Source organism: Strigops habroptila, chromosome 6 (assembly GCF_004027225.2).
Source record: "Strigops habroptila isolate Jane chromosome 6, bStrHab1.2.pri, whole genome shotgun sequence".
Taxonomy (NCBI): domain Eukaryota; kingdom Metazoa; phylum Chordata; class Aves; order Psittaciformes; family Psittacidae; genus Strigops; species Strigops habroptila.
Window position 1 is genome coordinate 53,164,316 of NC_044282.2, and position 13,442 is coordinate 53,177,757.

Sequence of the window (13,442 nt, forward strand, 5' to 3'; positions counted from 1 at the left end):
AAAGATAATCAGTCTTGGCAGGACCTGAACCATAATAAATTATTGAGATAAAGTGGGTAATGAAAGAATGCAAAATGTAGAAAGTAAGCTTGTATTTCATGACAGCGTTCAATGTGTCTTCTGTAATTATTAACTTAACCCTAAAAGCCTGAGACAGTCCTTATTCAAACGCCTCAGTCTTATTCCATATTATCTCCTAACAACATCTCCTAACATTTCCACAATGAGGAAAAGGAAGACAACAGATTCACCTCATTCATCCACAGATGTGAGTGAAGGGAAGGAGAAATTAAGACTGAAGCAAGATGTTGGCCTGATTAGTGGGGTGTCATTAATTGCAGGCACCATGATAGGCTCAGGCATCTTTATGTCCCCTGAATGGGTACTACATCATATGGGGAGCCCTGCCAGCAGCCTGCTTATCTGGACAGCATGTGGTCTCCTGGCCATGTTTGGAGCCTTGTCGTATGCTGAGCTTGGAACCATAATTAAAGAGTCTGGAGGAGAATATATTTACATCTTGAGGATTTTTGGTTCTTTTCCTGCTTTCCTTTTCGCCTACACTTCTGTTATCCTGGTGAGACCAGCTAGTTTGGCAGCTGTCTCCCTGAGCTTTGCTGAATATGCCGTTGCACCGTTCTACCCAGGATGCTCATCTCCACAGATTGTCATCAAATGTGCAGCTGCTGCCTGCATCCTGCTTTTAACTATCATCAACTGTCTCAACGTGAGGCTGGCGACGTCTATTATGAACGTTTTTACAGCTGCCAAGCTCTTGGCTTTGCTGGTGATCATGGTAGGTGGGCTGGTGCTGCTTGCCAGGGGACAAACTCAGAGTTTTCACAACGCTTTTCAGAACACGACTGCAGGTATCGGGGCAGTTGGAGTGGCGTTTTACCAGGGCCTTTGGTCCTATGATGGGTGGAACAACCTGAACTATGTAACCGAGGAACTGAAGAAGCCTGAGGTGAGTGAGGGAGCTGGGCTTTACTTACTAATCCTGCTGCTAGTATGTTTGATTCTATCTATGATTGTGTTAGGAGGGGTAATCAAGGGAGGAAAGACTACTGAGCTTTCCTCTCGGTTTGTTCTGTCTTCTAGGGCAAGACGCCTATGGATGTGTCCAGAAAGGATAAAAATGAGTCTCTAGGCAAAATAACAGCCTACTTATAAGAAAGCACCAGCATACTCCATTGTCTTAAAAAAGCTATTAGGCAGTACTTGAATGCTTTGGGGATGAATTTTTGTCTTGGTGTTTAGAGGATCTCACTGTAGACACCTAGATTTATGCAGAAAAGCACTCACTGATATAATCCATAAAGGTTTCTTAACACCACATAAAAGACTTGACCCATAATGTCACTTATCTCTCCTCACTGCATGGAGGGGGAACTTCAGAGCGAGCCAAGTCTCACTGGAGAGGGAATCGTAACTCACTGAATGACCCTCGTCTTTAACTGTCTACTTTTTGGCATTGTTCTGTCTGTGCTATAGGCACTGAAGTAGCTCACTTGCATCTCACATCAGCCCTCTCCATGCCATATCATCTCTTCGCACAGATCAGACACTGCAGCAGTGAACAACCCTTTATTTTGAAAGAGCTGTGAGTGCAGCATGTATAGAACGTGCTTTCTATCAGTGCAGCACACAAGATTTTACAGATTACATGAAAATACACAGTTAAATATTAACCTAAATGGCAGCAAAGATCCTAGGGTCATGTGGCACTCTCTCCCACAGGACCTCGAGCACTGATACTCATACCCTTGTGGAGTGAAGGCAATGACATAAGGATTTACTATAGCTTGTCCTGTGGTGGGAATGCAAATTTGATATTTCAGGTTTTACTACTTCCTTTTTTCCAGTGTTTTTAGCTGCATAAGGTAGCGTTTGTTGATTTTATTGAGCCTCAAGATGATCTGTGGTGTTCCAAGGTAGCACCCTGTCACTAGAAAAAAGTTAAAATCCTTCCAAGAGCAAATCTCCTTTGTGCTGCCCTGCTTGGATTTAACCGGTAGAGGAGTTAAATGTGATGCAACACACACTGCTACATCGTATGTGTCAGTAGAATGTTCATGAGAAGACACAGCACATCAGGAGATGTAACACACTTGTAACAAATAAATCAATATTAAAGTAATCAAGAAGTACCCAGGCAACGACATCTTGGGCAGCAACGAACCAAAATATTTTTGAATAAAATTTGGGGTTTTTTTTGTTGTTTGGTTGGTTGGTTGGTTTGGTTTGCTTTTTAAAGGCTAATATAAACATACAACCTTGCTGTTTGCCTGCCATTTTTAGGAGACTGGCATAAAACCTGCTGAGTGAATCTGGATCTAAGTTTTGTTCTGTGAAGAAGCTTAGTGAGCAAAGGAGTTTGAATGAGGGACATGAGTGGTGGCAAAGACCAAACGAAAAAAAGTCCAGTGTAGGCGTAAATGTGCTGCACCTAACACTCTTGTCATCCCTCTTCCAGGTGACCCTTCCCAGAGCTGTGATGATTGCAATTCCTTTGGTTACGTGCCTGTATTTGCTGGTAAATGTGAGCTACTTAGCAGCCATGACTCCATCTGAACTGCTGTCTTCAGGAGCTGTGGCCGTCACTTGGGGGTGAGCTCTGCATGTGGCAACACAGCCAATGCAGTCCAGTGAAATATGGGTTCTCTCCTGAGTTTAGCTGTCATTCCCAGTGAAAACAGCAGAACTGCACTGGTCAGGCCAGGAAGAACTGTCAAACCATGCTACAAGGAAGCATGGTGCCAATCCCTGCTCTGTCACCTTTATGGCAGCCTTTCCCCAGCAAAGGTCAGGGCTGACCATCCCTGTCTGGCCCATGGTCTCCAAGGTGCACTTAGGCTGCGAAGATGGGGTGCTCTGCAGCACACCCTTTACTCCCCATTCCCACTCATTCCCACTGTGAACCTGTGGCTCCCCTCCAGCTCATGTTTTCCCCCATGGAAAGTGGCCATAAGGAGGGGATGAAGTGCACACCAGGAGCATGTCCTCACAGACAGTGAGGATGCAGCAAGGGTGCATATCTGGACTTGGAAATTGGATGATGCCCCATGTTGTAGATATTTCCAGAAAAGTGAGGAGGACAATGTGCTGCCCCACGAGTGCCAAGGCAGTGGGTTGGGAGTGAGACAGGAGCCAACTAGGTGAATCCTGTCTGCTCAGCACCTGGAAATTAGTGTAGACCAGAGTTTCTCCATCTGTGGGGAAATGGAAATCGTCACTGATCTCTACACCACCTTTGAGAAGAAGTGTTATACATGGGTTGTGCAGCCTTTGATAATTGTATCTTTAAGTTGACATGTACTTTTCCAGAGTTGTACAGAAATTATTTGTACCTTACATCAACCTGAAGCGTTTGGTGATGTCAGACAGGCTTTGTGCAAGACAAGGATTTTAGCAAGAGACGAAAGGACCGTCATGAGAGATGTAGGCACTATTGACTTCTAACCAGCTGATCTCCCACCAGAACATCCGGCCTTACTCTAAATATTTCCAAAGACACAGAGTCCATGACAGCCTTAAGCGAGTCGTCTGGCTGAAATGATGACACAGGGATTATGTTGCTGCTCATTCTCTTCCTAACAAGTCAGCAGCGGCTTTGCTCCTGTGTGCATTTCACAAGATGTCCGGTTTGAAGATCTGACTGAGCTCTTGCTAGATGTGTTCTTTAATAGCCTTTCATGTCATTGTAAGCAGGAGCTTTTAAAGGTCTAGCACTTTGTTTGAACAGGTTACAAAGCCTTGCTAAGCTGCAATGTCATGAACTTTCCCTGCACTTCCTTTCCAATCATTCCTGATTAACAAGTTGTTCGTGAGCTTCCTCCTTTGTAACACATCTCCTTTTCCTGCCTGATTAACCTTTTCACCCCGAGAGTGCAATTCAGCAAGAACCATTGAACTAGTGACCAGAAAGCTGGGCCCTCAAAAGCTGAGAGGACAGGTAGAGAGCTACAGGCTAAGGAGGGTGTAATGGCTGTGGTTTACAAGCGAAAGATGCAGCTATTCAGGTCATTAAGAAGGAATGGGAGGAGTATAAAGAAGCCAGAGGAAGACATGTCACATTGAAATGCATTTATTCTCCATATAAGAAGAAAACTGCCAGGGAGAAACATTGTTCAGTGGTGAGAAGTTCAGCCACAAAAGGAACTTGTGAAACTCTCCCCAGCATTTCTGTGATGCCAGTGATTTAACAGCAACTGCAGATCTCAGATTGCTTTTAAGAAGTTACTTGGAGTACCCCCTGTAGTTCATTTTCAGGGTCCAAACAGCAAAGCACCAATCTCACAGATGCAAAAGACACAATTTCTAAAGATTTTATAATTAATTTTGTGATATATGTAGCTTTCCCTTGAGATCTTGTGGTTCTGGAGTCATGTGATAATAGGAGATAACCAGATTCCATCATTTTGAAAAAGGAAAACTTTAGTTGTTGCAAGTAGCTTAACTTGAAGCCTAAAGGTCTGTAACCCAGATATTAAGCTTATAAACTACATTTTTTAAATTATTGTGGTAGATAAGCTCCTGCCGTGAGTTCACAGAGCCCAGCTCATGATTTTTTAACGCTTGGGATAGGTGATACTAAAAAAGAGTACATATGGCTCAAAGACATGCAATTGAAAAATATGAAGTGTTCTAAAAAACTTCTGAATTTTGGATTTTTGCCAATGAGTGGAACAGTGTGTTTGGTTTTGTGTGTGTGTGTATGTGATAATTACCCCAAACACCTGCATTTATTACTCAATTCATATTCTTCATGCTGCTTCATTGCAGAAGACAAGCTTCACTTTTAGGTGAGAAGATTATCCTATCTATCTCCCAAATAATTACCTCAAACTCTATTTGTAACCCTGCTACTCTTTTTGTTATGGAGAAAGCAAACCATAAATGCCTGAACATGTTGTAGAATCAAACTTCTGGAATTCAAACAATTTCTTTGGCTTTAGCCTGATTGACAGAGTAGCAGATATACATGCATATGGGTTTAAAGGCTTATATTCTTATGCATATTGGGGAAGAGTTTATAATGCAGGATATTTATTCAGGTCCTGTGGGAACAGTTTTTCTGCAAGCTAATACTGTTGGCTGTAATAGCAGCATCTCCAGGATTTGCACCATAGCATCTGTATGCAAAAAAGGGGGGGTTGCCTGCTGTGACAGCTTTGTACACCATTGCAGTGTAGACAGATGTAGATATATATATATACACCAGGCAGGAAGGAAAGCTGCCTTTTCTGGACAGGTCAAAGTTACTAGTGACTAAATATTATGGGAACTGGAAGAAGGCTTTAAATCATTAGAAAGGCTTTGGAAAAAAAAAAAATCAGTGAGAATAATGAAGGGAAGAAACCTGCCTGGTTCTACAATGGGTATTTATGCATCTGCGAGCTGCAATATTATGCTGTGAACTCTTTCCCACCTCAGAGACAAAGTCCTGGGTAGTTGGGCATGGCTCATGTCCCTGTCGGTGGCACTGTCTACATTTGGTTCATCCAATGGCACGTTCTTCAGCGGAGGCCGGGTGTGCTACATTGCCGCAAGGGAAGGCCATATGGTAAGAACAAAAATAAAGAGATCTGGCTTGCTTTGAGCATTTTACCTTCTTGTGACATTAAAGCAGAGGAAAACACCATGTATGTTCAGCTGGTAGAGTGATAGCTCTTAAGTGGTTTGTTTCTTGCTCAAAGAGTTTCTTCCCCATCTTTCAAATGTCAGGTGTATGTTGTCTCCTGATTTTCTTCTTCAGCCACATAATTTCAGAAAGATGCATAATTACATCTAGCCTGAATTTTAAGAATAGCTTTGGAATGAAATACTGATGTATTGGAGCTCCTGGCACAGGCTCTGGGGTGACCTAGCCAATATATCTGCCAGGGAGAGGAAACCTAGCCATGACTGCATGTTGTAAGGCACCCTTGCTAACGTTGGGAAGGTAGCTCAGCACTGGCAAGCTGCCTTTGCATGCAATACTGACTACAAAAGCTGGTCTCAGGGGTGTTCCAGGCTCTTCAACCTTCATAGCAATTACAAGGTGACACTGAGCCTTACGTCTCCTCTAGCTGGGGTTTTTAATTGGTTTTGCTAGGCGGAGCCAAATCTTGAAGCCCAGCAGAGGCCAGGCTGCTGCAGCTCCATGCTCCCTGGTCCAACCAGCAGGTTCAGCATATGTTCCCAATAGGAACACAAACACAAGTATACAACATATATACATACACAGATACATACATACGTATATATGTATACATACGTATGAAGAGAGCAGGGCACACAGATCTACACATACAGACATGCTCAGTGCTCACACAAACACTAGCACAAACAGCACCAAGGGCTTTATCTTATTCCCCTCTCTAGCTGAACGGGGGTCTGTTAATGGAAAAAATATATATATATACACGTATGTACAGTGTGGGTCCCTCCAGCAGCTGGGCTCAGACATTCAGCTTGCCCAGTAGCAGCCCCTGGATCCCAGTCTCCCCAGTTGCTGGTACCTGGGCATGTACTACCAGCAGCAGTACTAAGCTGCTGCCCCACTCCAGCTGCTGGTAAGGACACCCTCACCCACAGGCACACCCCTCCCACACTTCTCCGTCTCAGTGCTTGGGCTGAGCTGAATTCTGCTCCTCTGTTTTGAGCAGGCATGTTCTATTCCTCCTGGATCTTTCTGCTTCTTTGGTCCTTCCTCCCCACACCATCTGGTATTTCAGCTCTCAGGTGCAAAGGTTACTACTGTGCACCAGCTCCACTTCTTGTGCATAGGAGGGAATCTTTTATGTATATGGATGACCAAGTTAGTGGATACGACTGAGTGGGTGGTTACTGGTTTGGGTGGTTACTGGTTCCACAGCTTCTCTGACTGATGAGAGTGCCTGCTGTATCGTGGCAAGCTCTGTACTAAGCAGTTCACACATGGTCTGAATTTGACCATACCCATTAAACTTTTCCAATAAACCAAATAATAAGGAGGCTAATAATTCTCTCCCTGTTCTGGAACAAATTCTGCTTTGCTTTGCAGTTACTTGCATAAATGTTTTTGGAGTAGTCTTATTTTCCAGTCAGCCCAAGAAAAGCCAAGTCCCAGAGAGACGTGACGAAGGGCAGAAGAGTGGGACAAGGTCCTGATGATCATTGGGAAAGTTCTGATTTGACTCAGCCTTAGTCCATCTTACTACTAGTTTGAAAACCTCATCTTGCCTGCCTAAACTGAGTGTATTTGATATGAAATCAGTGAGACACAATGAAAACATCCTTGAGGGAGTTTCTGAGTTTACACTCCTTGGACTTGAACTGCGTTTATATTGTGTTTATGTGATGATTATGAGTGGCTCTGGCTGCAGGCAGAGCTCCCACCAGCAGCGGAGGGGGATGAGCAAGGATCTCCAAGTACATTATATGATGGTGTATTATTTTTCTTTGGCTTTCAGCCAGACATTCTGTCTATGGCTCACGTGCGATGCCTCACACCCTCCCCTGCTCTGCTGTTTACATCTGCTGTGTCTTTAATAATGATAATATCAGGAAACTTCACCTCCATCGTGAACTTTTTCAGGTATGTATATGTAGTGTTTCCGTTTGCATCCTGGGTTTTGAATTGTTTAGAAGTATTTTTTTTTTTTGAGCAGGGGCTATTGTTTTCTAACCATCACTGGGGAGAGGGGGAAGAAAGAGAAGAGCGAGCTTAGGAACCAGCATTTTTGCAATGCATGAATGCTTCTGTCACTATATACTTAACTGGATGTGATTCATCCTCATATTGAAATGAATCTATAATATTTAGATCATTCTGAAGTGCTCATTGTTTGTGCTGGAAAGGAAATGAATGGAAGAACTACTACATTTATATAAATATTCTGCTTTTTAATTGGAGATGTGAACATCTGGGATCTCAAGGCAGGCCTGACATTCCTGGATGATCTCACCCCAAATGTAATGCTGTCTTTTTTGTCTTTTTTTCTTTCCTTTTTCTTCCAGTTTTATAGCATGGTTTTTCTATGGCTTGACTATTTCTGGTCTCCTGTATTTAAAAATCAAGAAACCAGAACTGCCAAGATCTTACAAGGTGAAGTAATAACATAGCCCCCTCAAAGCCTTTTCCTGTATTGCCCAAATAACTTACACAGCATTATGAGGAAAGGAAGAGCACTGGGGCTGGTGGCTTACAGATTTAGTGTGGTTGTTCTTCCTTTTTTAATTTCATGTTTTATCAGCAAGGGACAAGATAGCATGAGCGTAAGTCAAGGTTAGCGTCTCTGTCTTGATAAGCTAATAATGCACTGCCCTCTCACTGTGGAAAATATATCTACCATGTCCTCTCCTAGGAGATGTAAGAGGAAAATGAAGGATGATTCTGACCAACAATGCAATCTACTGCTTGTGCTCTGAGAACTTGGTCGCACTCCTCGGTGGGTAGCCCAGGTGTAAGAACCTTGCAGAGGACAAAAGCCTCAGCCAGAATGCCCCAAGACCTTTTAAATGTCCAGGGGACATGTTTGTTCCCCACAAAACAGTTAAATGGAAGGAAATCAGGAGTTACCTGTTCTTCTCCCTGGTGCCATGAGCGAGTCGAGCTGCAGTGCTTCCTCTGTGACTGGGGAAGTGAATGCAGGACAGTGACTTCCCTGTGACAAGCTGAATGAACATCCTGGTTTTCAAGGGTTCCTTCAGGATGTAGGTGACAGGCTGATGCTACCAAGCTGTGTGAAGCTTATTATATTGAGTGTCCTGTGGGGCTTAGCATGACAGAGAAGAGCAGTGTGCCATTAAGTCTTTCAGTCACTGGACAAAAAGGCACAAAAGTAAAAAGTGGAAAATTCCAGCTTGAACATTCAGTTTTTCGCCTTGTTGTGAAATAGTTGTCTTGTGCATTCAATAGCCTCAGAAGGAGGATGGCTTCAAATTTAAATTTAAATGCTTTCTGAACAGACTTACAGAAATAGCCTCTAAGATTGCCTTTCCCCACTCTCTCAATACAGGAATAAACCTTTTTGCCCAAGGATGCTAAGGTTCAGTTATGTGATTTGTACACGTTGCTCTGTGTTTTGTTTACAGCTCAAGTTTTGGATGCAAGGTAGTAGGGAGAGCAAGAACAGACCTGGCACTAAACCCCATAATTTGCATCTTTAGGTCTAGGAGGGCAGGGAAGACCAGGGATTAGGGTGTATGGTGGTGGTGTAGCTCTTGCAGGGATGTTCAACCTTGGAGTGGGGGTGGGCTGGCAAACAGGATGTCTGTATTAATTGGGATTTGTAGTTAATACTTCAGGTTGCACCAGGTTTTCATCTAAAAAGCCTTCTGCAGAAGTTTTAGGCTTGTCCAGACCCACAGTGGCCCAGCATTACATGGAGTCTTTATGCTGATTTTTCACTTTCACAGGTTCCCATTATCATCCCCATAATTGTGCTGATGGCAGCTGTGTACCTGGTGTTAGCTCCCATCATCGATCAACCCCAGTTTGAGATCCTCTACATCATCCTGTTCATTTTCAGTGGCGTCATTCTTTACTTCCCACTGGTTCGCTTCAAGCGCCACCCTCGCTTTTTACAGAGAATCACTTTACATCTCCAGTTGTTCCTGGAAGTGGCACCAACCACCAGGGATGCCAACTGAGATAATGTCCTCCTGCTGTGTGGATGCCAGCCCCTTGTAGTGTATCCCAGCATCTTGGTTTTCAAGGCTTAGAAGATATTTTTCTGTAAGGCTGAATAAGCAGAATGAAAGTGTCACTAAAATGTCCAGCCGAGAGGCACTAGAGCCATGACTCCTTGTGTTTCCTTTAAATTCTGGGGACATGTTTTTCTCATTTTCAGCTCTGCCTTGGCAGATTACGTACAGATTCCAAATGAATATGTGCTTTTGAATTTTCCATCCCAAGAAGAGCTGGTCATCAAAAGCTTAGCTCTTATATTTCAAGGCAACAGGCAACAAAAGACTGACAATGAAATATTATTCGTATAGCAGGCTGTGACCCTAACCCATTCCTGGCAATGCCTTTAATTATTTCCACCCAGTTCTCCCCATTATGGTCACAGAGCTTCTCAGATAAATAAAGCATGGGCACACCATGCTCACAACAAAAAAAATCACTCGTGTATTCGTTCTGGGAGGGTGGTTTTCCCTTGCTCCTTCCAGTCCCAGGTGCACAGTCACAACAGTCCTTTCTCTGTCTCAGAAATCATCCTACATCTCCCATAGAAAACTCTCTCACATGAGACAACAAGCACTTGAAAGCCCTGCTAGTTTACTTAGTTGAAAATGCACTTGTCATCTGGGATCCATCCTTTCATGATGAGGACACAGGCAGCATCACTCAAGTACCGCTGACAGTCACCCAATACCGTTCCTGTAATTCCCCCAAAGACAAGTCATTTCTTTTGTGACAAATTGAGACAAAAAAAAAACAACCAACCATCTACAGTGTATGCAGATTTGTATGTAAATAGCGAGATACTCTCATTGCAAATTAAAGAAATCACATACATTAAAGAAATCATATACACTGCAAATTAAAGAAATCTCTGCATTAGAAGAAATGTGTCCAGCAGGTCAAGGAAATACTCTGCCCCTTTAGACTCAACACTGGTGAGAGGACACCTGAAATACTGCACCCAGTGTTGGCCCTGCTGTTCAAGAGGGAGCTGTGAAGACAATGGATCTGGGCTCTTCTTAGCAGTGGCAGTTAGGTGCAATGGCCACAAGCTGTGGATTGAGATGTTCAGGCTGGACTCCAGGAGAATCCCTTCTCCATAATGGTAGTGCCACCTTGGAGCAGTGTGCAGGAAGGTGGTGAGAGCTCAGTTCTCATACATTTTCCACGGCAGCCATTTCCACCAACTTCCATGATTCTAAAGGGACAGCACAAAAACGTCATGGGCTGTCCTCTCACCCACACCTAATGCACTGTAGTTGCCTCATTACCCTGAGGCTCAACACTTTTTCTCTTGTTCTAGGGGGAAGAGAGACATTATATGCTGTTTTCTTTCCATTTGTCCAGATTGTTCCTGGATGGGGCTTGTCCTGTCATAGGCTAAAAAGGCCTAGGTGTTAGTCCCTAAGATGTTTTGTGTCATAAGTACCAAATGTTACTGAGGGCAACTTTTCTGTCAGCGTTTCTTCTGCAGATCTAACCTAACACTATGTTCTTGGAACAGGGTCACTTGACCCTCCAGGCCTCTCTCAGCCCATGTCAGAGCTGTGTATCTGATTACAATCTCATTCTGCAGTGCCACCCCTTCTTTTCCTCTGAGTGGTAATAGCAGGAGATGCAACAACAGTCTTTTTTTCCAAGTGTTAAGTATAGTAATGGGATCGGCCAGTTGCTGCTCATCTTCTAAATCCTTAGCTTAAACAGAGTTTAGGAGGATTTGCTTCCACTGCTTTTTACTAGATTTGTCAATAAAGGCCAGTGAAAGAACAGTTTTCCCTCCTGAATCATATGACAATGCAAAATTCTTGGGATGCCACCTTGTCTTCCCTCCCTGTGTATCCTGGTGGAGACTGTACTTGAAGGACTGATAGCTCAGGGGCTCTAGGTTAACTTCCCACCACTACTCCAGACTCTTCATCTGATGAAGGCAGGATTCTTAAAAGACTTGCATCTCAGCTACTTACCTAAAAATGAGGATAATATTATTTTCCTGATTTTGTTTTTAAACAATCTCTGTTTCCCACACCTATTTATGGAACCTACCACAGGACTGTGCTCTTTTGAAGTTCTACAGTCAATATCTAAAAAGCAGGAATTTAAAGGCTTATTTAAAGGTTAGGCATGGACAATATTTGTGGCTTTAGCCACCTATCCTTGTGTACCTAAGTACAATAAGGTTTGTTATTGTCTGTATGTAATTCTCGTGGAACAGGAGTTATTTCTACTGTTTGATATTATGAGTGTAGAATACTGTAGATGATGAGAAGGTGAAAGGATTAAGTGGTTTGCTCGAAGTCATACAGGAAATGTGTAGTAAGTGTGACTGTTGCTCCAGTCAGGCATTTTAGCATGTAGCCCATCCTTTCTGTGCACCTGTGACATACGAACAATAATGATGAACACAAAAAGAATTAACACTTTGGATAAGTAACCTCTGTTATTGATTTGTGTAGGGATACAGAGGAGCTGAAAAGCTGCAAGTATCATGTTTTGCACCAGTCTCATTTTCTGTACACGTTATTGTAACAAGATGTTCTTTTCATTTATGTTGTCTAGGGTTTGCAAGCACAGGTGTTTATAGTGCCAATACGAGATGAGAATGGCAAGATAATTACAATAAAATGGACATTAAAATGAAGTGAGTTGAAATGGTTGTTTGTGTTTTTCATCCAAGAAAAACAATTCCATTTTACTGCATGAACATGAACAATCAGCACCAGGCTCACCTCTCCTTGGATGGGAGGTTTAACTGCATGCGTGGGTGCTTTCATGTGCGTACACTCATTTTTCAAAATGATTGCTTATCTATTTCAACCCCTGCATATGCAAATCAGAATCTCTCTTTCCTTCATCAGACATTTACAATAGAAGTGTCAGGAAGAGGCGTTGTGTCCTTACCATTCACTGCTGCAGCACAGTCACAAACGTGATGGGGGGTAGAGCTCTACTGCTGCTGATGTGCCTGCAGGTCGCACTGTAAGATCATGTTGGTCCTGTCTGCCTCTGAAGCTCTAGATCCCTGTAGGCTGTGCTTAGCCCCTTCCTTCATGGGGTCTGAGGAAAACTGGACCATCAGCATTGCCCTCAAGGTAACCATGAGATCTATACTTTACCTCAAGAGCCTGAATACAACTGAATCCCTTGCTTCAGCTGGCAACCCGCAAGCACCAGTCGGGAGTTCTATCTTGGTGCACAAAGCTGAATGTATTCTGGGTCTTTTCTTGACTTCCTCAGAAGCATCAGAGATGGGCTACACCTGGGGATAGTCAAGGATGGCCCAGTGTGAGAGGGTATAGAAAATCCTCCTTTGCTGATATTTGGGTAAGCCTGGCTCATGTGCCCAAGTTCAAGTGATTGTCATTTGCGGTTGAGGAGAGATTTCCCCTTGGGTGAGACAGAACAGAATCCATAATGATTTTAATTTTCCTCTGTTGCAGAAACACAGTCCACCTGCTTGGATTGGCTGGGTTTATCTGATCAGTTCACTGCCAGTGCAGGGGGTTTTGCTATTCAGTGTCTCCTGCTCTCTCCTGGGACACAGGGAGTCTCTTAGCAGTGCTAACTTTCTCTCCAGGTCAACACACTGAGGAGATGGTAGAGCTTTTGTTTTCAGTGATGAAATAAATACAGCCAACTCTGTGAATCACAGACCATTAAAGCATGGGTTGGAACCAACCTCTTGGAGGGCTGTAGTCCAATTCCATGCTTGGAGCAGGACTATTCCTGACTCTAGATTAGGTCACGTGTGACTCTATCTCACCATATTTTGAAAGACACTGAGGATGGA

General features: G+C 43.4%; 1 protein-coding gene across 1 annotated transcript; it reads left to right on the plus strand.

The window, feature by feature from the left end:
* The first annotated feature begins 205 nt into the window (after window positions 1–205).
* LOC115609561 (b(0,+)-type amino acid transporter 1-like) lies at window positions 206–9,762 on the plus strand. Its single transcript, XM_030489930.1, has 6 exons — window positions 206–967; window positions 2,477–2,610; window positions 5,437–5,566; window positions 7,437–7,561; window positions 7,984–8,071; window positions 9,385–9,762. Exons 1-6 carry the CDS (start codon window positions 224–226, stop codon window positions 9,616–9,618), a joined length of 1,455 nt encoding a protein of 484 aa, XP_030345790.1. The 5' UTR covers window positions 206–223; the 3' UTR covers window positions 9,619–9,762.
* Window positions 9,763–13,442: the final 3,680 nt, after the last annotated feature.